The 24,470-nt window shown below is 48.5% G+C and overlaps 1 protein-coding gene across 2 annotated transcripts in view; it reads left to right on the forward strand.

The window, feature by feature from the left end:
• Positions 1 to 24,470, forward strand: part of LOC144125964 (fibrillin-1-like) — a 103,772-nt gene that overhangs the window by 75,404 nt on the left and 3,898 nt on the right. For both annotated transcript variants that reach the window (XM_077659810.1, XM_077659811.1), the window contains 18 exons: positions 399 to 551; positions 1,649 to 1,711; positions 2,791 to 2,916; positions 3,456 to 3,578; positions 4,295 to 4,417; positions 4,931 to 5,053; positions 5,714 to 5,839; positions 6,965 to 7,105; positions 8,017 to 8,070; positions 9,227 to 9,352; positions 10,073 to 10,195; positions 10,782 to 10,898; positions 12,324 to 12,452; positions 13,801 to 13,920; positions 14,897 to 15,016; positions 15,221 to 15,326; positions 19,787 to 20,075; positions 24,082 to 24,302. In XM_077659810.1, coding sequence (XP_077515936.1) covers positions 399 to 551; positions 1,649 to 1,711; positions 2,791 to 2,916; positions 3,456 to 3,578; positions 4,295 to 4,417; positions 4,931 to 5,053; positions 5,714 to 5,839; positions 6,965 to 7,105; positions 8,017 to 8,070; positions 9,227 to 9,352; positions 10,073 to 10,195; positions 10,782 to 10,898; positions 12,324 to 12,452; positions 13,801 to 13,920; positions 14,897 to 15,016; positions 15,221 to 15,326; positions 19,787 to 20,075; positions 24,082 to 24,302 — 2,383 coding nt within the window. The remainder of the gene's footprint in view (positions 1 to 398; positions 552 to 1,648; positions 1,712 to 2,790; positions 2,917 to 3,455; positions 3,579 to 4,294; positions 4,418 to 4,930; positions 5,054 to 5,713; positions 5,840 to 6,964; positions 7,106 to 8,016; positions 8,071 to 9,226; positions 9,353 to 10,072; positions 10,196 to 10,781; positions 10,899 to 12,323; positions 12,453 to 13,800; positions 13,921 to 14,896; positions 15,017 to 15,220; positions 15,327 to 19,786; positions 20,076 to 24,081; positions 24,303 to 24,470) is intronic.

The following is a 24,470-nucleotide window of genomic DNA, read 5'->3' on the forward strand; positions in this document are numbered from 1 at the left end:
CATTGTTAAAAAGCAGGAACCATCGGCAAAACAAAACTAACTACGAGAATATACATTAAAGTATTCATCCACCAATATCAGGGCGATAATTACCCGGTGCTAACCGACGTCGAGGAATTCCTCTAACGAGTACGTTCATTAGCGACACGCGACCTCATTGTGTCTCATTACACTGGTCGGCTCATTACGGAGTCTGGTGCTTTAGGGGAAAACTTGTTTTGGCTACAATCAAATTACGGCTGCTGTCAATTTGCATTGTGCTTTAAGTTCAAGAAGAAGCACTGCGGAGCTCCCATCGCGGATAATTCCTTTGTTGTGAATATCGCCTTGTTTATGACTCTCTGTACTTCGCTCCCTAACCCCGTGGCTTTCTCCATTTCCCTCTCCTGTCCCTGTAGACACGAGGCAGAAGCAGTGCTTCCTGCGCTACCACCGGGACAGGTGCTCGGAGCCCCGGCCGGGCAACATGAGCCGCCAGGAGTGCTGCTGCATGCACGGTTCGGCCGGATGGGGTGACTCGCTCTGCAGCCGCTGCCCGTCTCCCTCCGAGAGTGAGTGCTGACGCCCCGCGACCTCCTGGGACGCGCCCGCCATGGGATGTCGCTCATAGCATCTTCCACCATAGCATGCTCTTTTCATCCGTCTTGTGGTCTTGTTAACCCTGTAAGACGCTTCGTACACAACTGTGTACACTATGCGCGCACTCGCAGCTTTTTCTCACTGGGTGCTATATCTATCGCTAAGTTCTTCGCTTAAGGCGAATTTAGCATTCTTCACTTTGCCAATAAGATGCTTTTTTTTATGTGTGTGTGGCAACTAGCGAGCGCAGTAAGGAATCTTTAACTAAACAGTGAGCTGCGTAGCATTGTCATTTCCCTGCTGACTGATTTTGCCGCCAGTACTAATGACTGTTTTTTTTTTTTGTGAATGCCATGCACTATGTGCATATTCGAAGAAATGACTCCACGATGCCTAGACTGTCGATTTCATATGTTATGATGTTTTAATTCTTCAGTTTTCAGTTATTTTGGCAGTCTGTAAGGAAATTTGTGTGCATGAGTGTAAAAAATTACCTATTGGCATGTATCATTCCAAAGCTAAGGACTTGACTTTATTGAGGACCATTTATGCTATTCAGGCCGAAAATATTCGTTCTGAATCAGAATCGTTAATAAAGTTTGAAAAGGTCAAGACTGTGGGTAAATGACATCATTTCCTTCACTTTTTTAACGTGGCCTAATCCGTGAGACCTATATGCGAGCCGCTTATCGTGATCGCAATCGTTATCGCTATCCTTAAGGTTAAGTCCTGTTGACGGAAGCATTAAGGCAAAGAACTATTTCAGGTGGTATGCGAAAAATTCTTCATTTGAGTCAGTTCCAGGAAAACGCTTCCTTTGCGCCTCACATCAGTGTAAAAGCGCAAACAGCAAGCATAACGAATCAATAATGTTCACAATAATATTCAATAAAGGCTGTACATATATTGAAGAAAGGTGAAGTACCCTACAAACATAAACCTTGTTCAGAGGTCTCCCTTCTCTTCGACGCCTTTTCTATTAAGCGCAATTTTCAATTTATTCACGACTCTTATGAACGTGACGATGCAAGCTGCAAATTGATGCTCTCTCTTGTTGATGCCTAACAAGGCAGTTTCAGGGCGCTATGTCCGTTGGGCATCGGCTTCGTGGAAGTCGACGGCGCCACTTTGGGTAAGCGTCCACTTTTCCGTAAACTATAGCACGAAACAGGGAGTTTGATTAAGTTATGGTCGACGCAGCTCTAAACACCTGGGCATTTTGGAGACGCGTTATTGAGCAGTGGCTGCGCTATAAGAGTTGTTTGCTTACACTCTGCTTCGGGGCTACGTTTTCAGATGGCGATGCACGTTATACGTGTATTTATACTTGTAATCGAATTATCGAGCTACCTCGATAATTGAGCGCTTTCCTCGGCGCTGTCAAACTAAGCGTAAAGCTAAAAGATACAGTTTTGTCCTTAACAAAGCGTAAATAGATGCAATGCCGATGAATGACACTAGAGCCGCTGGCTGTGCGCGCAGAGGCTAACACGCACCGACTGGCGATCGGTGCATGTTAACACTTTCAACTGCACAAAGCTAGATGACCCAAGAGCTTTGGAATTCTACCTTTTTTTTTTATTCTCGTTTCTCGCAAACTTACCATGTCACCCCTAGCTAAGCGGTGCACCGCACCAATCGCACACAAAAATGCGGATTGTACGACAGCTTCACTCCACTGAACTCATTATTTTTTTTGCGTACCTCCAGGTAGCCAAACTTTTGTAACGGACAAAGCATGAATAGTGTAGTGGTAAGGTATAGCTGGATCCGTTGCTCGCCGAATACCGCCCCTAGCCCGCCGAATATTAATCGGAATTAATTAGACCTGTTTCGAATTTTCAGCAGTAAAATCCTCCCAGTTATAAAAGTGTCCAGTGCGAAAGCGATCCGCTTTGCGTTTTCTCGGTTTTAGTTATACGACAGTCCTTGTTGTTAGTTACGTGAAAATAAAAATTGCTCATTTAGTCTAGAACCTGAGAGGAATCGCCCACATTTCAACGCAGCGAAAGCGTGTAGTCACAGAGGCGTAGTTCATTTGCTCATAGTGTAGTTCATTAGTTATCCTAGGCAGCTGTTGAACACACGCCTGTTGAGTCGCGCTAAAAAATACGGAAAATTTGATTTCTACTACACTGTCATACAAGTTCATATTGTTCCGACTTCTATTTTTTGTCGCCCTCCACATCCTGTTCTCTTTATACTTCGAAGACATCGACGAGTGCGTGATGACGCCCGACATCTGCAAGAGCGGCAAGTGCATCAACACGGACGGCTCCTACCGTTGCGAGTGCGAGCCGGGATACAAGTTGGATACGTCGGGCCGAGGCTGCGTCGGTGGGTCACCCTTCTAATGCCAAGGATTCGAATGCAACGTCCGCGCATTGCCGTAGATGATTTACGAGAAAAATGTTTGTCATGCTATCCTGGAAATAAGATAATGAAGCGACAATTTACTACACCTAATGCTTCCTATGTATTCATCAGCCTTTTGTATCTTGTACGGACGTCGCCAGCAATTTCAAACGCAGTATGTCTAAGTTGAGGCGCAAGTGTAAGATCATAAGGCCATGCTTACTAACTGTCTGCGTTAGTGTCATCCGTTACCGTTTACCTTAGCTCCTGCACACTGAAAACAAAAGCAACATTTTATAGTTTAGAATTCCGTGCTCTAAAGCGCCAGGAAACGAGGTATAACTGGCTAATGGCGCCAAAGTTGGCACAAGGCAAACATGGGCGACTTGCCTTCTCATACTGCAAAGCCTAGAGAAAACAGCCTGGATTCGCGTCTGATAGCCTGGCTCGAAATACATAGTGAGGTCCGCCTGCCTGACATGAAGTATGTTTTCCCCTCCCGACCTGGTGGCACCGCGCAGACGTGGACGAATGTTCCGAGAAGCCGGCCGTCTGCGGCAGGGGCCGCTGCTCGAACACCGTTGGTGGATTCGAGTGCAGCTGCTTCGATGGATACGCTCCGGGAGTGAACCAGGTCTGCGAAGGTACGCGAACCATGCTTCCCAACCTGTGGCGCCTCGCTTCACTTGCTCGTAGTCGTGCAGTGAACTTCGGAAAAGAGAATGAAGCTGAAAAATAGTGTAAACACGTCGGCAGACTAAAGGTACAGAGTAAAACGCTCTCCGCTACAGAATATACCACCTGCACCTCATTCAAAGCATGACTTACTGCTGCACGCATCCTAAATGATGTCATACTTTTTCGAAAAGCTCAACAAAACGGCTTCTTGGGCGGGTTGATGCATGTCGAAAGATATTTCGGAGCACAGACAGGACACAGGCGCGAACACTGACAGGACAGGCTCGAATCTGTGCCTCATGTAAGAAGCGCATTATGATAACATTTCCTTCTTCACATGTGCGCGCCCCGGCTCCGACGCAATATTCCTTCGACAACGCCGTCATACTCTGCAATAGGAGCTACAGTATATACGTGCACGAGTGCACTGTGCACATACATGAGAAAAACTCGCTGTCTTGCTGTGCGAAGTTTCTCCACTGTTAAAACTGTTCCGTGTTCAGTTTTGCGTCAAAGACTTCCGAACAAACCACCCGTAAAACCGCAGAAGAAACGGAAGTGAATATGCAAGTGATGACCTTTGGTGAGGTCAACGGTGTTTCCCTCGACAGCACCACTGTTCTCGAGCGTTGCCACTCTACTCCCACCGTTTCGTAAGGATATTTTCCTGCCTTCCTCGCAGACGTGAACGAGTGCCAGCTGGACACGCACGGCTGTGCATTCCGCTGTCACAACACGCCCGGCTCGTACCGCTGCATGTGCCCCTACGGATACGCCCTGGCTCCCGACGGAAAACACTGCCAAGGTATGCGCGGACATACGCTATGCGCCGGTGTCTGTGCAAAGCACTGCAGGGACGGTGATGAGCACTGTGCCGGCGCTGCTCAGTTTAAAACCAGAGTGGCTGCACCATGCGGTGTGAGAAAAAGTAAATATCTTTGTAGTTTATCTGGCGTCCTGAGTTGTCTCAGGAAGATATTAACATCAGCTGTGGGTAGGGAAATCCAACTATGTTTCCGTGTAAGATCATAAGGCCATCCTTACTAACTGTCTGCGTTAGAGTGCCATCCGTTGCCGTTTACCTTAGCTCCTGCACACTGAAAACAAAAGCAACTTTTTATAGTTTAGAATTCCGTGCTCAAAAGCTCCAGGAAACGAGGTATAACTGGCTAATGGCTCCAAAGTTGGCACAAAGCAGACATGGGCGACTTGCCCATTGAAAATATAGAGGTGTAACTGGAGTGAGCGTGAAAGGTTATGAAAAATAGGGACACTAACCATTCGCGCAACCTGATGATATTCTTATCGCCTGACGCAGATCTGGACGAGTGCGCGGCGGGCAACCACGGCTGCCGCTTCGCGTGCAAGAACCTGGTGGGCACCTTCCAGTGCGTTTGCCCCGACGGCATGCGTTCCTCTGGCCTCGGGGATGACTGCCAAGGTATAGCTTGCTGGCAATGAGCGCTCGGTTTCCGCTACCTTTAATGAAAGTACTCTCCGTTCTGAGACCTGTGCATTAATAGGCTTGCCCTCACAATTTGACACTGAAACCGAAGATATATAGCAGGCACCATAAAGTGTTGTACTTAATTATTAAAGCTTCTCGCGCGTCTCAACGCTCCATGAACGGTGCTGCACTTTTGCTCTTGTACACGCCGTGCTGTATCAACTGCCGAAGCCATGGACGCGAGCCAGTCACGTACCGTTACGTACCGTTCTTCCGTGCGTCAGGTATTGAAAATTCAAACCGTTTGTTGGCTGGCACAAGCTGCAGCTTCAACTCGCATGGCGTGAAATCTTGAGACTTAGTATCATGAAACTATTATGTGATAAACTTGTTGAATATACAACGAGCAGCGCATCGGATTGAGTTGCGAGCGTCACATGAAATCTACAGGTGCCAGTTTCAACCCATAATTCTTGTCTATTCCTTTGACCTCTCATTTCTAACGCTAGTTTCAATGAGGAGTTTGGCGATACAATGTTGCAATTTGTGCGAGGCGAGCCCTGAATAAAAATATTACTTCATTCTGGACCACAAACTTGACGGCGAAATTTTCTTTGTTCCTATTTCTTCCCCGTATGCCTGCGTTCGAGGCAGACATCGATGAGTGCCGGGAGGAGTTGGATGTGTGTCAGCACGGCGACTGCGTCAACACGCACGGTGGCTACCGCTGCGTCTGCCACGGAGGTTTCGAGACAAGCCGCGATGGCAAGCAGTGCCTCGGTAAGTCTAATAATGCACCACATAGAACACGCCGCCGTGCCTGCACATAATTTCTGCAAGTGCCGACTCACTGTCTCAAGAGCGCTGGGAGCGAGAATAGAGCACAAGACCAGGAGAGGCTATCGCGGACATCAATTGACGCCATCCTCAGACTCATTGTCTTTATCCCGCGTGCTTCAGCTTGCGTTCCTAAAACATCTGTACATCTTCAATCATGCGTTCAGCAGCAAACCAACCGGAAGATTCTCGACCACTGACCACGGCGATCGTCGGCGGTGAAGGCCTCCAAGGCACTGCTCCACTCCTTGAGAACTTCTGGCCTGCACGATAGGCTGTGCCTTTACCGAACGCTTGCTGGCTTTGCATAGTGGCTTCAATTTCCTGCTACTATATTTTCTCCTTCATCTCTTTATCCCATCACCCCTTTCCTCCCGTGCAGGGTCAAACCGGCTAATGTTCCGGTTAACCTCCCTGCCTTTCCTTTTCCTCCTTCTCCGCCAACCTGTCAGTTTTCATAGGCGGATCAGAAGTAGCGCTTCAGTGTTTTCCTCGCCTGTAATGAAGTTCCATTTGAGTTTATGGCGCGGCGCAGTGAAAAACATGGCATCCCACGCGTATCAGCAATTCTTGTGAGTACAGAGTCTATTCGACATAGAGCAATGTCGCTCGAGGAAGGAAGCTTGTTTCCCGCAGTAAAAAGTATTTCTTCTCTCTCTGACATGGAAGTGCGCCCCATTATTCCGATGACACTGTATCACCATGTTCATGTCACACAGACAATGCTTCCATGGACTTAACTGCGCCTCTATCCAGTCTGTCCTCCGTTCGAAAGACGGACAATGCTCATATCATCAATTCCAGCGCTCTGTGACACTTGCCTTGCTGTTCTAACAAACAGGAAACGAAAGAAGTCGTTCACATTGTCTTGCTGGCTGTGCAGTTAGAGTTTTCAACGGACATTCGTCTTTCGTGCATAGCCTCAGCTCGCAATTACGGTGCCAGATTACATGCACGGCCGTCGATTCAAATGTCGCTTGAGCTGGTTGCGACTGTGCCATGCGTGCGTTCCGCGCGCAAGAGACTTCGCAACTGCTCCTAATGCACGTGACACGCGCCTCTTCGCAGACACGAGGCAGGGCCAGTGCTACGTGAGCTTGTCGTCGTGCCCGGGGGCTGCCGCCGGCGAGTCGTCACGGGAGGACTGCTGCTGCGGCGTCGGAACCGCCTGGGGGCCTCGCTGCGAGCCCTGTCCACTCTGGAACACGAGTCAGTGGCCGCCTCCATTAGGCCAGTCTGGGCCGTGCGCGTTGGGCGCCAGTTTTTCACGCACGCGATGTCGCTCACAGCACTGCGCAAGCGGTGCTCCAATGGGTCCAGCTTTCTCGGGCGAAAATTTTGAAAATTGGAAACTTGTAAGACACTGTTGTGGAAATATTGACGGTAATGGCCCATTATTCTGATGTGTTGCAAAAGCTTCCTTTTAAAGTGTTTCCAGCGATCGCATCGAGCAGTTAAGACTGCCGTAGAAAACCAATGGGGAACGCTTTTGACGATAGCAAAAACGTGAGCATAAAAAAAAATACAAGACAGCCGTCGTGTGATCTGCGGATATATGGATTGTTATAGTGAAATCTTACATGATATGAAAAAAATTGCGTTCGTAAACGGTTTCCTGCTAAAAAATGCTTTTGTCCAGAATTGCTGGGTATCGTCTTGAAAGGGCCTCGTCGTTTTATTGCTACGCTACTGCATTTCCAACTGTTCATGAGTTTCACCGTATAACGTAATCGTCGCCCAGCATGGGCGCTAACGATGCTGGTTAAGCTCATATTTATACTGCTTCCAAAGTTTTAGCCACCCTTGCGATGGTCAGCAAGCCCGACTGGCTCAACAGTATGTTGTGTTATAGAACGCTTCCGAAACCGTTTGTTCGTCTTCATCAATGAACAAGGGAAACAAGCACTATTGAATAGTACGACTATGAGACGCCTCTGCAGAGTACTCACTGGGAAGGTTTTCCGCGTTTCTTAAAAAATTCAGGCCCGCGGGTTTACTAAAATTGATTCAAATGCTGAAAATCTTTCCTTATTAAAAAAATGAAAAAGGCTAACGATAATAAAATTGATTTGACTAACTTGTCATCTGTTACTTATGCTCGCTTCTGCATTTCTGTGCAGGAGAATACCGCCAGCTGTGTCCATTCGAAACGGGTTTCAACAAAGACGGACAAGGTACGCTACATTGCATCGGGACAAATGAATTATGTCTGTGTCTTATAATTCGCATCATACGCCGCGACAACGCTTGGGTTTTGTGCCTATAGCCTACAGAGACAGCGCGAAAGGTAGTTGAAAATAGCGTGTCCTTCTTTTAAAAAGCACGATACTGGCGTCAGACCCAGTAGCAGTTCTGCAGCACTCCAGGTGCCGGTATCGGACTATGCAGGTGGTCGATGAAACGTGCACAATAGACTTTTACAGTTGAGAAAAAAGCCATTGGCAGTGTGCAAGCTGTTGGCCTGTATATTCAAAGCGCCTTTGTAGCGCAGCAAGACGTACTGTTAGCAGTTCATTCTTGGCGCTCGTGCCATAGCGGCCGTCACAGAGAGCATTTTCTACTTTTCCTGGTTGCTTCACCAATATAGCTCAAAGAAGCAGAGTGGCTGATGTATACGTAGTACCTCAGTGTATTCACTGTATAGCGTTGAGAAACACAACAAAACTCCTAATCTGTCGCAAAGTTCACCACCATATGTGTTACAGCAGCGCCGGCGTTTAAAGGGACACTGATAACAATTAGAAGCTGGCCTGTATTGATACGGCACCGCGTAATAATCACAGAGACCACTGTTACCGAAACCGGAGCTTTCAGAAGCTAGAAAAGATCGAAAAAACAAAATACAGATTTCGCCATCACCGATCGATTACGCAAGTAAAATGTGTGCGTCGAAACCCATTTTCTTCGCGGATCTCAGAGGCTACGCTACACCTCCATCCACTTCAAAGTGATGACAACCCGTCGTCCTTTTCGGGGAGGACGTCATGAATTTGAATTGACTGGCGAGAAGATTTTAAAATCCTATTTTCTCGCCGATAAATGTGTCTCTCGATGCCGGACAACCCTCAGCACAGCCAGAAAGAGCAAGAGAAGCATTCTTCAATTAGAACAATAATTGAATTGAGTTGTCCTCAAGTCACCTTAAATTAATCCTAGTTGTGCCACCTAGTTCTTGCGAGAGGAGAAAGGCACTTAGGAATGCCATAATTTTACATTATTTGGGAATGTGAGAGACAAGGCAGGACTTGGCATGTATTTCTGAGTGCCTTGGCGTAGGCTGCCTCGAAGGCGAGCAGACGTCCAGGTACCCTGCCTTTTCCCACCGTGCAGACATCAACGAGTGCGACCTCATGCCTCACTTGTGCAAGAACGGCCGCTGCGTCAACACCCAGGGCTCGTACAGGTGCATATGCAACCGGGGCTACAAGGCTGACGCATCGGGCAAGCAGTGCATCGGTGAGATCTAAACCCAAATTCTAATAATTAGAATCCTGCTAGAAAGTGCCTGGCAGTCTAACTGCGTTAAAATTTTGATACCTGAAAGATTTTCCGGCTTTTGAGTAATGAAACCTTAGCTTAAATTCGAGCGGTATATTGCGAATAGAAAGCCGTGAATTGAATGCGAGCGTTCAGCAGTGTTCAGACATTAAACTAGGGGAGTAAAACATACTTCTTTGTCGTGACTTCAATGGCGCTCAAGAATCTGGAGGGCCAACCAGGTGCGATTTGAAGGTACTGAAGACAGTGAGGGAGTTTCGGGGGGACTTATTGGAACCGCCAGCCATAGAGCATTGTGCCGTCATTGACCTTACTTCGACGTTTCTCGTCCGTTACATTTCTCTTGAACTCTCCTTATATTTACACCAACATATGAAGATAATATCACTAACAAAATATAAAAAGTAATCCGGCTCGAATGCGGACGCCTGTAGAGCGAGCAAGAGTGCGTGCGCGCGTGCGTGCGTGCGTGCGTGCGTGCGTGCGAGTGAGTGAGTGAGTGAGTGAGTGAGTGAGTGAGTGAGTGAGTGAGTGAGTGAGTGAGTGAGTGAGTGAGTGAGTGAGTGAGTGAGTGAGTGAGTGAGTGAGTGAGTGAGTGAGTGAGTGAGTGAGTGAGTGAGTGAGTGAGTGAGCGAGCGATAGCGATACTGTGTCGGTAATGTGCGCGTCTCTGCGCAGACATCAATGAGTGCGAGCAAAGCGTGCCGCCGTGCAAGTCCAAGTGCGTCAACACGGACGGAAGCTACATCTGCTCCTGCGAGCCTGGATACGTGCTAGCCGAGGACAAGGTCACCTGCAAAGGTCAGAACAAGCACGCATCGATCGCTGCCGGTCAGCACAGCTGCGGGCGGTTCTCCCACAGTAACTGACTGTGGGTCAATTTAAACGGTCAACCATACATGCTGAGGTCTGGTCAGAGGCATGTACTGGCACGTACGCGTCAATCATTTTATCACTATTCTTTCATTCTGTTTCTGCCTCGACTTTTATGCAAACGTGCACTGAGTCTCTGGTTCTTGCGATCAACGTAAAACATCTTTCTTTGCTTTTGTTTGCTTGTTGACGCCACAGTGCGCAGGAACGCTGGGTCACAATTCTAGGGTCCTATACGTTTCATTCGTTAAATATCCCTCGTTTAATAACTTTATTCGGTCTTTTAAAGGAACAACTGCCCTCCACGAACTTCAGCCCGGTTAGGTTCTCCTCACTGCGTCAAAGCAAACGTGCTTTGATACGCATTAACAGCATAATTGCCACGCACGGAGAGCGCTCGACAAGTTTCGGTGTCTCCGAAATGAGCTATTCTTTTCCTAACCAAGGCAAACCGAACAGAAGTATTTCAAAGAACCGAGGTAAAAAAAAAAAAACTTTCCTCTTCTCGTTGCAGACATTGACGAATGCGCCACAGGCAGACACAACTGTGAGCACAGCTGCATCAACACACCGGGAAGCTTCCGCTGTGGATGCAAGGACGGCTACAAGTCCCACGAAAGCCAATGTCTCGGTAGGCATGCGAGGTCACGTGTTTTCGCCGCGAATTATATACAACGCGGTGCTGCAAGGCGAAGGTTGGTGGTCGCGTTCCAGAATGTAGCTTTCAATATACTCACGTCACCTGCAGCGCCCGCGTTTATTGGGCAATACCGATCATCGTTTGTTTCCTGGGAAAGTATTTCTTTCAAAGTGTTCCATCTCAGCACTCTTAATCCGGTTCCATGTAGGGTACAGCATAACCTACGTTCCAAATATTTCATATAAAACAAGGGCTATAGCTTGCATCGTGCATCAAACTATATATTTATTGTAAGATAGCGAATTCTTTCACCTCTTTTTGCTGGACCTACGTGGGCGCACTTTGTTTTAGCTGCACCACGTACAAGTTCCAATTCTCGCAATATCTCTTCCTGTAGACGCTTTCAAGCTACACATTTCCTTGTTCTGCACATTGATGGAGCAGCAGTTGGAGCTGCGCGTGTTGCGGTAGGATGCACGGAATAGAATAAATGCTGGTGCGAAGCAATTGGTCGGCTCAAAATCTGAAATCCTAAGGTATAAGCAGACGCAGCACCCCCTACCGACACTTAGTCAGTGAAAAAGCGAACGGAAAGAACGGACGGGGATTTGCACAGCAACTACCGCTGCTAATGAAGAGACAAAAATTAATTAAAAACAAACAGCATGCTAAAGCCATCACCAAAGAAAAGCAGCCTCTTCTAAAACGAGTGTCGCGATCTGGCGTCTTAGTTGTTCCGTGAGGTTGCTCACCAGAGAAACGTATTGAATGCGCGGAATCAAGGCTGGGGCGTGATTTGTGGCAAGAGGTGCATTCTTCACTACGAACTTTCACTTCTTGCTATCTTCACAAGGACCTAACGCAAATTTGAATAACCTAATAGTGGCGTGTGTTACGGCGCAAGAGAAATGGACGTCGTGTGTTTGTACGTTTGATAACCGGGGGTATTCAAGAGGGGAGGGTGTGTAAATGGAAACTTATGAAAAACAAATACAGCAAAACGTTGAGAAAAAAAATGGCGCGGCGAAGACAGCAGGTTGTGTGAACCTTCGTCAATGGCAGTGTGAAACGAAGCATTGTCACGAATGATCAGCGAGTCCTGAAACTACCGGCTTTTGTAGCGCAGCTCTTTGAGCCTTCAGCGTGGCACCCCTTGAGCTCCGTGGCGGCGCAGTGGTCACGTGGTTGGTCACGTGGTACGGAGCAGCTCAAGCCGTTCCGTGACTACTATGTGTGCAAAACCATTGTGTCTTCACTTTCAAGCCGAACCTAAGCGTAGCCAGGCTGATGTAGCTCTCGCGTCACTTCGGGTTTAACCGGAGCTAAACCACAACAAATTTTTTTTCGCCTAGCTTTTTACTTCGCCGGCAGCCGGCTTACAGCAGTTTACTGCAACTGCCTCCGCCGTTCCCGCAGACATCAACGAGTGCCAGGAGCAGCCCCACCTGTGCGTCCCGGGTGGCACGTGCACCAATATGCTGGGCTCCTACCGCTGCAGCTGCCAGCGCGGCTACATCACCGACGCGTCGGGGCAGTCCTGCAGAGGTAGGTCACGCGTTTCCTTGGCTGTCGCAGCTATTTCGACAGTACAAAAATGCAAGAGCGGGTTTCAGGCCAGGAACCGAAACAGAGCGACCGTAGTACACCCAGCGTCTGTATACTTTAAAGACTCTGAAGACAATTCCATTCTATTTTTGAATTTCCCGTCCTTCACCATTAGCTGAAGCGACGCCACGCCCCGCGTTCGCTCTTCGTGATTGGTTAAAGCCAAGGGCGTGGCGTCGATTCGGCCAATGACGAAGGGCGGGATATTCAAAAATGGAATGTAAATGAGAAACAGTCGTTGTATCATACTGACCCAGGCATAAAGCGTCGACGTTGTACGTCGTGACCGCTTCTAAAAACTAATAATGTTATCTAGGTGGGGGAGGAGGGGGTTACATAATAAGCTACGTACGTTGCTATCACTTTTCCTCCTATTAAGGACGAAAATCTTGGAACAGTCCTTTTCTCGAGAAACATCGGATTGCCTTTCGGCTGATGGAGCTTTGCCTCCTTTCTGGCTGGCTTTTGGCTGTCGCACCTTTGAGACGAAAATCATGGAAGCTGGCGGTTAACGCGCTTGTTGCAAAATGTTATGGCCAGTGATTATGCCTCGTTCGATTCGCACCATGCTGCAGTAACGTGTCATTGGACCAGTTTTGTATGCGTTTGATATTGACGCAGAGACGCAAGGAAAATTAATAGGTTCTTCATAGTTACTTGTCGGCAGTCAATGTTCAATGTCCCTGTTATGCATGTCTTAAGTAGCGAAAGCTTATGGTAGCAAGCCACCACGAGAAGGACAATCCTCGCCGCTTCCTGATGAGTGCCTGTAAAACCCAGGTACACCCGAAGGAAATTCTTGAACACAGCTATTTCAGAAATTCATAACAGCTGTCTATAAATGCAAGCACCACTATTGCGCTGCCGCTGAAACCGGAAAGGGCGTGTCACAGATTTCCTTGTATAGAAAGGCTTGAATTCGTTTGCCAGAATTTTTCTACATTTCCAATTAGAAGTGTTATTCAAGCGGTCTTCAAGGTTGTTTTTTATTATATTGTTCATAACAAACCATACTTCAAGAAAAGAGTACCAATGGTGCCCATCTAAACACATCTAAACTTCAATCAACTCCGCCTTCGTGAGTCACCCGAACACGGTGGAGCAATCCGAATTCCTGCTATGCAATTACTCTTCGTTTCCTATTGCGTCATTTATCTGAACTTTCTTCATTGTTTGTTCCTTGCGAACGTAAGGGAGTGGAGACTGGGAACGCAAGGTAAGCAACTTCTATGCTGCCCCATATCGTTTTTTGTTCACACCACGTATCTGCGCCTGTCCTCCGCTGCAGACACGGACGAGTGCGCCAACACGGCCAAGTGCTCTCACGGATGCGAGAACCTCGATGGCTCATACCGCTGCACCTGTCCCAAGGGCTACAAACAGAACTACTACTGGAACCAATGCGTCGGTAAGTGGGACCATGCTCGTCGCAAGCATGTTCTATGCACTAGCAATCAACATTTCCTGACGCATGGCTCTATGGTAGGAGCAAGGCTGCAGCATTGTTTTTGCTCCGTGCCCCTTAGTGACACACATCACCTTGCTTAGCCACAGGACTAACGTAGATCGTAAACTGTGCGTATTGTACGCTGCCTCTTCTGGTCGCTTTCAGCGTTCATGGCAATGCTAAGGGTTACACCGCATACGCTGGTGTGAAGCCAGGAGAAAGTACTTTATTTCGACGCAGCATTAATTAAGCGTCGAGGATTCTCTGGGCCAGGGCAACGATAGTCAGCTGGTCGGAGGTTAGCCAAGTCCGCCACGTTGTGGGAGAGGGTTATGGGTAATGGGGAGATCGAATGGCAGAAAGGCAGGAGAACAGGGAAATTTCCGGGGTAGCATAGGTTTTCGGCAATTAGGGAATGCAGGGAACGGCTGGAGATAGCGGAGAAAAGAACGGGCCGGGGTCAGGAGTCTTCTTATATGGACGCGCCCGAGAATTCTTAGTTGGGGAGTGATGAGAGATTTTTCAGGAACAGGAAGAATATGAAGAGTTTCTGTAATGTTGCCATAGTGAAGATTTATTTCCAAGATAACTCCTTTTATTGTCCCCCCGAGATCAGCAAGGATCGTCTTAGCACTGAAAACAGCGAAGACAACATACCGGAGCGTAATAATTTATGGTGTGCAAAGGGTAAAATACCTTCACACCGCACTGGCGGTACCTGCGAAGAGCCTACAAGGGCAAGCCCCTCTTGGGTATCTTGCACGAAGGGGATCGATGAGGCCGCCAACGAAACGCTGAAGCTTTTCATTCATGTTCCCGGTTGATCACGCGACCAGCTCGTCGTCAATGTCCTTCTGGAACTTGGGCACGTCGGCAGGAGCTTGACCGTTCGAAGCACGTGTAATACGCTCTCGCTGGTGTTTCCACGCTTCTGCAGATGACAACGAGTGTTTGTCCCAGCCATGCGGCTCGGCGTCATGCATCAACACGGTGGGCAGCTACTCGTGCTCGTGTCCATCCGGGTTCCGCTACGACGAGATCATGACCGGCTGCATCGGTGAGTCCTCGCGATGCACGTGTGATGCAAAAGCGGCTTCTCAGCACTGCATACGAGCTGAGCATTTACGCCGCTTGCTTAAGGTGCGCGGAAGACATTTATAATTTTGCCCTGTAGAAGGTGCTAGCAACTTCTATCGAATTAACAATAGCAAGAACTTCGTTTACTGAGGTGATGATGCGAGCTGGTTCCGCCTTGGCTCAGGTGGCGTAGGGTGCGAGAACAGCCCGTGCCTCTACGACTGCACACCCACAGGCACCAGCGGCTTCCTGTGCAGCTGCCCGGAGGGCTTCCAGCGCATCGGCCAAGGGTAAGCAACGCGAAGGCATTCATGCCACCAGAGGTAGGCAACCTCATGAGTTTTCGACCTCACGAGGTCGACGTCAACCTCAAAATGGCATCAACCTCACGTCCTGAGGTGAGGTCGGCGACGGCTCGAAATTTTCTGAGTGAGGTCCGCAAATCAGACCTCAACCTCAAGCGTGAGTTTGAGGTTGAGTGAGGTCGTCATTCGGTGAGGTCGACATTTTTTGCAGTTGCCCCCTCTTACTCCGACGAGTGCCGCTTCCGATTCTGAGTTGCAGGGCACCGCCGCAATGTTCATGCAGTGATGTCGCTTGATGCTCGGTTTCCGCTGTTTGGACAACCGGATGTCGCAGTTCCCTCTTAGCTTCCGGTGCTGCGCCGCAATGTCCGTTCAGTCCGAGCCTACAGGAAGACGCACCCCTCTGGTCTTCCGGGATGGAGTGTTACTGTCACAGCACGCCACTCTCCCTCCCCCTTGCCCCGCTGGCGTAGCACCCGGCTGCCTGCCGGTCGGCTCGAACTCACAGGAGCGCGCAAAGCACGCAACTCACGTTGACCCACGGTAGCTTTGTTTGATGCCGCAAACAAATAAGTTCAGTCCAACAAGCACGCAATAAATTCGTCGCAGCGCGGATGGCCCCAAGCAAAACTGCTTCGTGTTCATGCTCGTTGCCGGCACTGACGTCATGGCTCTTGCCTTGCAATCGAATAAAGGGGATCCTGCTGTGCATTACAAGCTGACTTAACAGAAACTGGAATAGTCGGCACAGGCGAGAGAATGTGATTCAGGTGGTTCCTACAATCACACCTGCTGATTCGATTTAAAAAGCACGAAGCCAGAAAAACCTGTAACACATTTGAAGCTTTTGATCGGTGACTTCCTCTTTCGAATCTAACGCTAATTATGTATATTCCCGTTCCATATTGCAAGCAGATACAAATATAATTTCACTTTTTCATCCTTCCGAATAACCTCTCTTTGGTCTCCTGTTCCTTGTTCCTTCTCGTAAATTCGCTTATTATGCCGAAACACCACAACACGAGGCGAACGCACCAGCATAGCGGTGTTACAGCGGCGAAAAAAATTAAAACTATAATGAATGTATGATGATGTGGTAGTTGATTCCTTTTCCTTTTTTAATGAAGTAGTGTGAATGGAACTGATTACATGCTCGCGCTGTGCTGCTGAGTCGCTGTTTCAAACCTTCTAATATGATGTTTAATGGGGCACACTGTTGTTCGCTTCTGTTTTTAGTGTGCCATTTTTGTTTGTATGTTTCTAATCACTCTATTTTTTATTTTCTCGTATGGGATCAGTTAGGTTGGCGGCCTGCCTTGCAGACGACCGGGCACTACACGTTATCTTTCCTTCAACTATTTTGCAGAGACCCATCGTTCATCTTAAACGGGTTCGCTGACTGCTCGCGCGGTGCTCGTGGGTAAAAACGTCGAGAATGCTGGCGTACCATTGATTAGTTCAGTCTTGAAGGAAAAAAAGTGATTGCCTTAAAGCAGCTTGTCTCAGACTGGTTGACGAAATGGTACCCAGAATTCTGTTGAGGCGTATGAGTACTTAGGCGGTTTTTTTTCCCCCGGGGTAGGCAGAGGGGTGGTGGGTGGGTTGGGGGGGGGGGGGGGGGGGTGCTCGGAAAAAGATTTCGCTGTGGGGAAATTTGAGCGGAGAGCCGTAGTGATCCTGATAGAGAGAGCGGTCCACGCTACCATTCCACGCTGCCCATTATAGGCCAGTTGTTTTGACCCGTGTGATTTTAATAGTTGGCACAGTGTTCGAAGACGTAACCTAGCCCTTTATTTCAAAATGCCGCGGGTTCACCGAGACATCGGAGATTTTCCAGGATTTCGAAACCATTACCTTCGCCGCCTGGAGGGAAGTGGCGGAAACGGGCGAGGGTCGTGACCTCCCAGGAACATCATCCTTAATTATTAGCGGCAGGTATTCTTATTTCCCCCACAATAATCATCTTCGGTTGCTGGGTAATGTACAATATTTATTCAATATACTGGCAACTTATAATTTGGTAGCGGTATATCAGACTTCCCCGAGCTCATAAGGATACACTGTTAGCATCACCATCATCGCCATCATCTCGAGAGTCAAACGCATGTGTCGTTGCATGATATTTACAGTATGATATACATGAGAACTGGCGCGTTTACCTGCTGGACAATCCGAATGTCATTAATGCGGACCGGGTTGTGGGCTCTCTTTGTAATGCGTCATGCGCGCATGTGTAGAAATGTGGGATCCATATGGATCTTGATATGGGGGTGAAAGGGGGTTGGATGCGGGCCTGGTATGACGAGAAATTACATCGTTGTCACGTGAGTAGGTGTGATGTCATGTTACATCGCCGTCACGTGACTAGGTTTGATGGCACATTACATCGCCGTCACGTGACCTGGTATGACGTCACACTCATATGATGTCATCACTAACAATACCAATTAGTCTTAGCGTTGCACAATTATATTAATTAGCATTGATTAATTATGTGACGTCATCATCATCGTCGCGTGTCTCGTCAGCTCGTTACGTCGCATGGCGCCGTTTCTTGCGGATACTTTCTTGCGGATATGACCTGGAAAATGAGCCATATAATGCTTTCGCATTAATAAAAGAAGCCGCTCGCTTCTACACAGACATAAATACAACGTGCCTCTGTTGGTGTACTACAGTCGCCGCAGCTTGTTAAGTCTTTTCGAAGGCAACATACAGAGGACTGAAAAGAGCATTCTCGCTATGCCGGACAGAGCTAGAAAATCGAAATATACTGATATGCGTCTGCATAACCGTCGCATTGGAAGTACATCGACGAGTATCGTGAATACCTCCCCCTCCTCCCGATTTCTGGTAGATGGTGTAGAAGGGCTGTGTTTGTCAACTGCCGGTTCGTGCGTGAATGAACGAGAGGCTTCCAATACGAACAAGTATACACGAAGCAGGTTGCCAAGTAATGACACATATAAAGTGATCACCGACGTACTGGTGGTAACCGCGCATGGGACACCGCTGCCCGCAGGCCATATACTCTCTGAGGGTTCATCCCAGATTATAAGCTTCTGCTATTGCGTGCACATCAATAGTGTCTCTAGACACCTAATTAAATAATACCATCATCATTTTGGCTTCCCTGTCTCACAGGATTCTCAGAATTGTTTTTAACTGAAAAACTTCTTAATCGCTTTTTTTGTTTTGTTTTTCGTTAGTTTGCTGAGGTCGAGCAGCCGACCTCAACCACACAATTTGAGGTTGAGTGAAGTCAGCACTGGCCTCAGGAAAAGTGAGGTGAGGGTGCCTAAGGAAACCTCAACCTCAACTGATGAGGTTGAGGTTGAGTGAGGTCGGCAAATTCTTTTCGAGGTTGAGGTGAGGTCCAGATTTTTGAGGTCAGATACCCACCTCTGCATGCCACACCCTCTGTCATGTAACCGAGTGTAAGTTCTCTTCGGAGGGTATCCGAGCCTCGGTCACGGGCCGGGATGGTAGTGACGGTCGTGGAGTCACTTGTGAAATCTGTGGTGGCTTGTATTCCACAATCAAAATCATGTGCATCACTTACTGTTGCCACAAAAGTATCTGAAAGTTGGCAGGGAAAGCGGTACAGCTGTTTCCGGAGTAAGCGATATTGGTGGTTGCGCGGATTTAACGAGGTGAGGGCCTGTCGCCTATAGCCAAGAGATTTTACGTAGGAATGCTGAACCCCATTTTTGGACAAAAAAAAAAAGACCAAGAAATGCATGGTTCAAATGGAACCGCCCCCTCTCCCGAACCAGCCCCTTCAAGAATGACCCAAAAATCCGCCCCTGGTCCAGGGCGCAGTTGAATGTAACGTATTATGGCGTCATTGGGTGACGAGCGTGTGCCCAACACAACGAACATGCAGTGAAAATTTCCACACCGGCAGCCGAATGTGCTCAACCATGTGACATGGATGTGAAGGAGCAGACACTGAAATAGCCATACAATTCCTGCTGCAGTCGGTATTGTCTTGAAGATAGGGCTTTAAGCTTCTGCTGGCCAGAGTCGAGACTGAGAACTCTGAAGATATTTATAAAACGAGTTTCCTTTTATCTAAATATATTTTGTCTTCCTTATTTGCGTTTTATCGCTCTTGAAATTAGGCGATCGAAACGCCCTTTAGCGCAGCCGTCTTGCATTTGTCTAGAGCACTCGAACAGCGCGCTATGCTGCGCATTTATAAAAACTTCCGCTGTCTGGCGTGCCCGACATAGCTTTTAAAAACATGAGAAGTTAACCATGATCTATGGAGACGTCCATAGACGATAAAGTCTTGTTTCGAGCCCTAGGCAACTCGCGAATGACTCAAGTGCACTCCCTGGTTGTTCGAGCGCTCTAGACAGGTGCGTGGACATCTACAGTCACGCTTGTAGTTAATCGTCAGTGTAAGGGCTCAATACGCCACCTGGACCCCCCCTACGCAGCCACTGCTTGTCGGCTCATGACAGCCGGGGACAGTCGGTGACGAACGCGCTGGGCAGCCTGGGCGCCTCCATCCCGGTCTACCCGGTGGACGATCGCGAAGGGGCGGCCTCTGACGACGACGGCAAAATCATCTCCACCGAGGGCTGCTACTCGTGCAACCTCAACGGAGGCGGCTCGCTGCCCACGGCGCAGCAGCACCGCAGAACCAGGGACCTGAGGCAGCCGTCGGCGGCCAACGCAACTGGCCACCGCGTCACGCGCCGTTTCCGGAGATCCACGCACAGGAGCGTGAGTACTGCAGATGATGCCACCCTTTTACGACAGGCTGCTCTGCGGTCGCCCACTGCCACTGTTCCAGCAGTTGTCGGTGCGCTGGCGAGAAGTTCCAGCACGTGCAACGAGCGTGCATGCAGTGCCTGAATGCATGTCTTAGACAGTAAAAACAAAGTGAAGTTGGCCCATGTCGATAGACTGAGGCATTCTAACGAAAAACGGACTACTCTAACCGAAAACGAACTTAGATAAGCTATAAAAGACAAAAAAGAAACGCAAAATACAGGTGGCGTCATCACCGGCCGATTTCTTAAGTAAACTGCGTGCGTCGGCGCCGAATTCCTTTCGCGAATCCCGTAGGCTATGCTACACCGCCATTCACTTCAAAACGATGGAAACCAGTTCTTCTCAGTGTAGACGTCGCGAATTTGAATCGAGTCGCGGGAAAATGTTTAAACTCAATTTTCTCATCCCCAAATGGAAGTTTTGTTGTCGGACAAACGTTCACACACCCAGAAAGAGCCAGACTGAAAATTAAACGTTTCGACAAAATAGCCCGTCTGAAAAAATAGCCCGGCTGCCGTTCAGTATAATTACGGCTCCCGACAATTTCATTAAACTCTACGCAACGTAATAAACGAAAAACTATAATAATTGTCAGACAAAATCGAGTGCAAAAGATGGCGGCTAGTACAAAATCTAGACCAATATACAGAAGCCAGTAGGATAGAGGATCTTAGATATCACGAGCTGACTGAGAGGCGCAACTATATACTTGGCCCATGCAAAATGTTCGAGCTGAAAAGAAGACAAAATTTCTTGGCCAGGTTTAAAATGCTTGCAGCAGCCTCTGTTCCTGGTCAGGCCATATGTCACGTGAAGGAGCGCTTCCAATGTTTCGTTAGGCAATCTATTTCGCAGGTCGGTTTTAGTGAGCGATACCTGGTTGAACACGCGTTCGACGGCGACTTTTGATACTGGTAGTGATAACAAAAAGCGTTCAATCAGACATCAGTGGGAATGTCGGATTGCCGGCCACATTTTTTGCATTTCTCACGCTTAACCAGAATTCGTTATGAACCGGGTACACACGGCCAGATAATCCGATTTCGTTTGGAGCAGGCGATATTCGATTCTACTGCAGAAATTGAATTGGTCAGTATAAAAGCACCGAATGAGCGATGGACAAAATCGAAGTAGTAGTTTTTTTCGTCCGAGAAGCTGCAGGTCGCTCAGATGCTTCAATAGACTTTTAATGCACGCTATAATAAACTTGCGGCACCTTTCCAAAAGAAAGACTTTATCCGAGTCGACGAAGGAAGACTTCTGGAGGCAGTCGAGAAAAAGAATTCCCCTGTCGTATGACATGACATGTAATATATGTGCAGCTCCCGACCCGCGTTGTCTTGGTTTTGCGTAACCAGGCATTACAGCTCCTGCCATTAAGCTTTTCACAAAAGAAGACAATTTTTGTAGCGGGAGGTATACACTAGGCTACCAGTCGAGCATTTCGCCGTACACGGGACAGGCCAGTTTTACACCGCCGCGGTGGCTCAGTGGTTAGGGCGCTCGGCTACTGATTCGGAGTTCCCGGGTTCGAACCCGACCGCGGCGGCTGCGTTTTTATGGAGGAAAAACGCTAAGGCGCCCGTGTGCTGTGCGATGTCAGTGCACGTTAAAGATCCCCAGGTGGTCGAAATTACTCCGGTGCCCTCCACTACGGCACCTCTTCTTCCTTTCTTCTTTCACTCCCTCCTTTACCCCTTCCCTTACGGCGCGGTTCAGGTGTCCAACGATATATGAGACAGATGCTGCGCCATTTCCTTTCCCCAAAAACCAATTATTATTATTATGACAGGCCAGTTGTGCGCATGCGCCGTTACCATGGCAACCGGGAAAGAGGAGTGGGTGCGCCGCGCGCTTCGTCGCCGCTTTCTTCAAGAGTCCCTCCTTTATCCCTTCCCTTATGGCGCGGTTCAGGTGTCCGCCGATATGTGAGATACAGATACTGCGCCGTTTCCTTTCCCCAAAAAACAATTTAACCTTACGGCCGCGGTGTCGGTCTCCACGGCAGGCGTCGCATAAATCGCACCTACCGTTCCGATGAACGCATCAAAGTGCACCGGCGTTTTATGATAATTTGGTTTTGTGGGAAAGGAAATGGCGCAGTATCTGTCTCACTGTATCGGCGGACACCGTAAGGGAGGTGATAAAGGAGGGACTGAGAGAAGAAAGGCAGAAAGAGGTGCCGTTTTAACGTGCACTGACATCGCACAGCGCACGGGCTCCTTAGCGTTTCCTCTCCATCGAAACGCCGCCGCGGTCGGGTTGGAACCTGGGTACTCCGGATCCTGGACCGGAAGGATTGACCTTGTGTATCTGAGAGAAAGCAACCAGTCTAAATACTGTGTAGGCAGCATTGAGACAACTGCGTGTTACTTTACCGATCATCGGGCAGTGTTTATCTCTGTCAAAATTGAATAAACAATGTGTCCCACCGAATACTATTTCAATGCTTAACATTTTAGTCACAACAAACTCGTCAACATGCGTAATCAGCGGAGAACTACAGCTCTCGCTACGTATATCGTGTCGTACGTGGCTGAGCTAAGCCACTGCCAATTTTTTCCACCTCGCCTGACAGGGTCCAGGGTCCCGCACTGAAAGTTTGTTCATTCGCTCGAATTTATCGTTTATTGGACTTACAAATATAACAAAAAAATAAAATTTGCTCATCTGGTAGGTGTCGCAAAGACACCTACCAGCTTATTCGAGACATTGCCCGAGGTGATAGCGGCGCACGTTTCCATGTACTATTGCTGTCTTGTTGGAGAATGTGCGAACCAACTGAAATTTTCAAGTACAAGGTAGTCAGTGTGGGTGGGTAGCACATCGATCGCCTCTATTAATAGACTAACTGTAAGGAAATTGCACACACTTTACAACCAGAAGTCGTGCTCTTTCTGCCTGCATTTCTGTGTAAAGGCTGGTCTGCTGCCCACACGACACTGCCCGTCTGTCCCGAGGCCCAATAATAATTCACATTGAAGATATGCTTCGGTCACAGGCACAAGGCTGAGCAAGACTATAACAAAATCACTTAAAGCGACACTGAGGAGAAATTGAAGTTGGCTTGTATCGATAGAATACCGGCTCCTGATCACGAAACGCCACTCTTACTGAAAACAAAGCTCTTGTAATCTAGAAAATAGCAAGAACCACAATACAGGTGTCGCCGCCACAGGCCAATCTCGCAAGTACAAGCGTGATGACTTCCTAGGACAAGAGGCGCCACCTTGGAGGAATTTTCTCTACGTCATGGAATCCACGAATCTCTGAGGCTGGCAAAGGAAGGTTACGCACAGCACCGCTAGCCGTCAGAAATCACGGAGTCTGCGTTTACGTCACGTATCACGTCACTCCGTTCTGTGACGTCATAAGAGTTCTCCGTGTCGTCATAAGAGTTCTCGAGTTTGAATCAGAGCGGCGGGAAAAACTTTCTCAACTCCGAATCCAAATGTCTTTGAAATAAATGCATCTTTCACGCCCGGACAAGCGGCAACAATGCCATGAAATGGCTATCAGATTTTGCTAACAAAAAAAATGATAGAGTTCTCCTCAGTGTCCCTTTAAAATATTCGTTTGAGAGCAGACTATAATGACTTTTTTTTTGCACATGCGCAGGAAATGTAGACCAAAAATAGCCACGTAGCCAAAAGGCAAATTTTGACGCCAACTCGGACAAAATGTAGCCTAGTTTGGCTATTATTAGCCCAATCTAACAACCCTGCTCCCATCACTAGTATGGAGTTTTAGCATAGAGCTTACAGTCTACTGTTATAGCGGCCGCCAGTCACGAATGCGTATTAGCAGATTACACCGCGGCCCCAGACTCGCCCGCACCTGGCGCATCGGCGCCATCTGTTCATGCGCAATGGTGTGCTCGGTAACAGTAGACGGTATACGCTGCAGTTATATAGAAGATAGCTATGCTAAAACTCTGTTGTCGCGCGTTACGCAGCGCGCAGCGGCGACTGGAGAGAACAGCCAGCAGCCATCGGAGCACAAGCACCGCCACGAGCATTCCCACTGGGACCTGGTCAAGGTGGCGATGTCCGTGGACGAGGCCGAGCGAGGCCGCGACATCCTAGACATCCGGCCTGCCTATAAGCACCTGCGCGACGATAGCAACTACCACGTACTTCACGGCGTCGACAAGGACCGCTTCCGGGTCGTGTCCAGGTGAGCGAACCACTGCCAGGAAGACAGTACACAAAACGCGAAGAAAGCACAGCGCCCAGTGCTACTCGAAACCAGCCTTCCTCTTACAGCGATAGCTGTCAAATGCCCGTTCCTTGAGGTAAGAGTCGTAATAGTAGTCGGAGTAACCGGAGGGTGGTAATGCCGGAA

This window comes from Amblyomma americanum, chromosome 3, assembly GCF_052857255.1.
Source record: "Amblyomma americanum isolate KBUSLIRL-KWMA chromosome 3, ASM5285725v1, whole genome shotgun sequence".
NCBI lineage: Eukaryota > Metazoa > Arthropoda > Arachnida > Ixodida > Ixodidae > Amblyomma > Amblyomma americanum.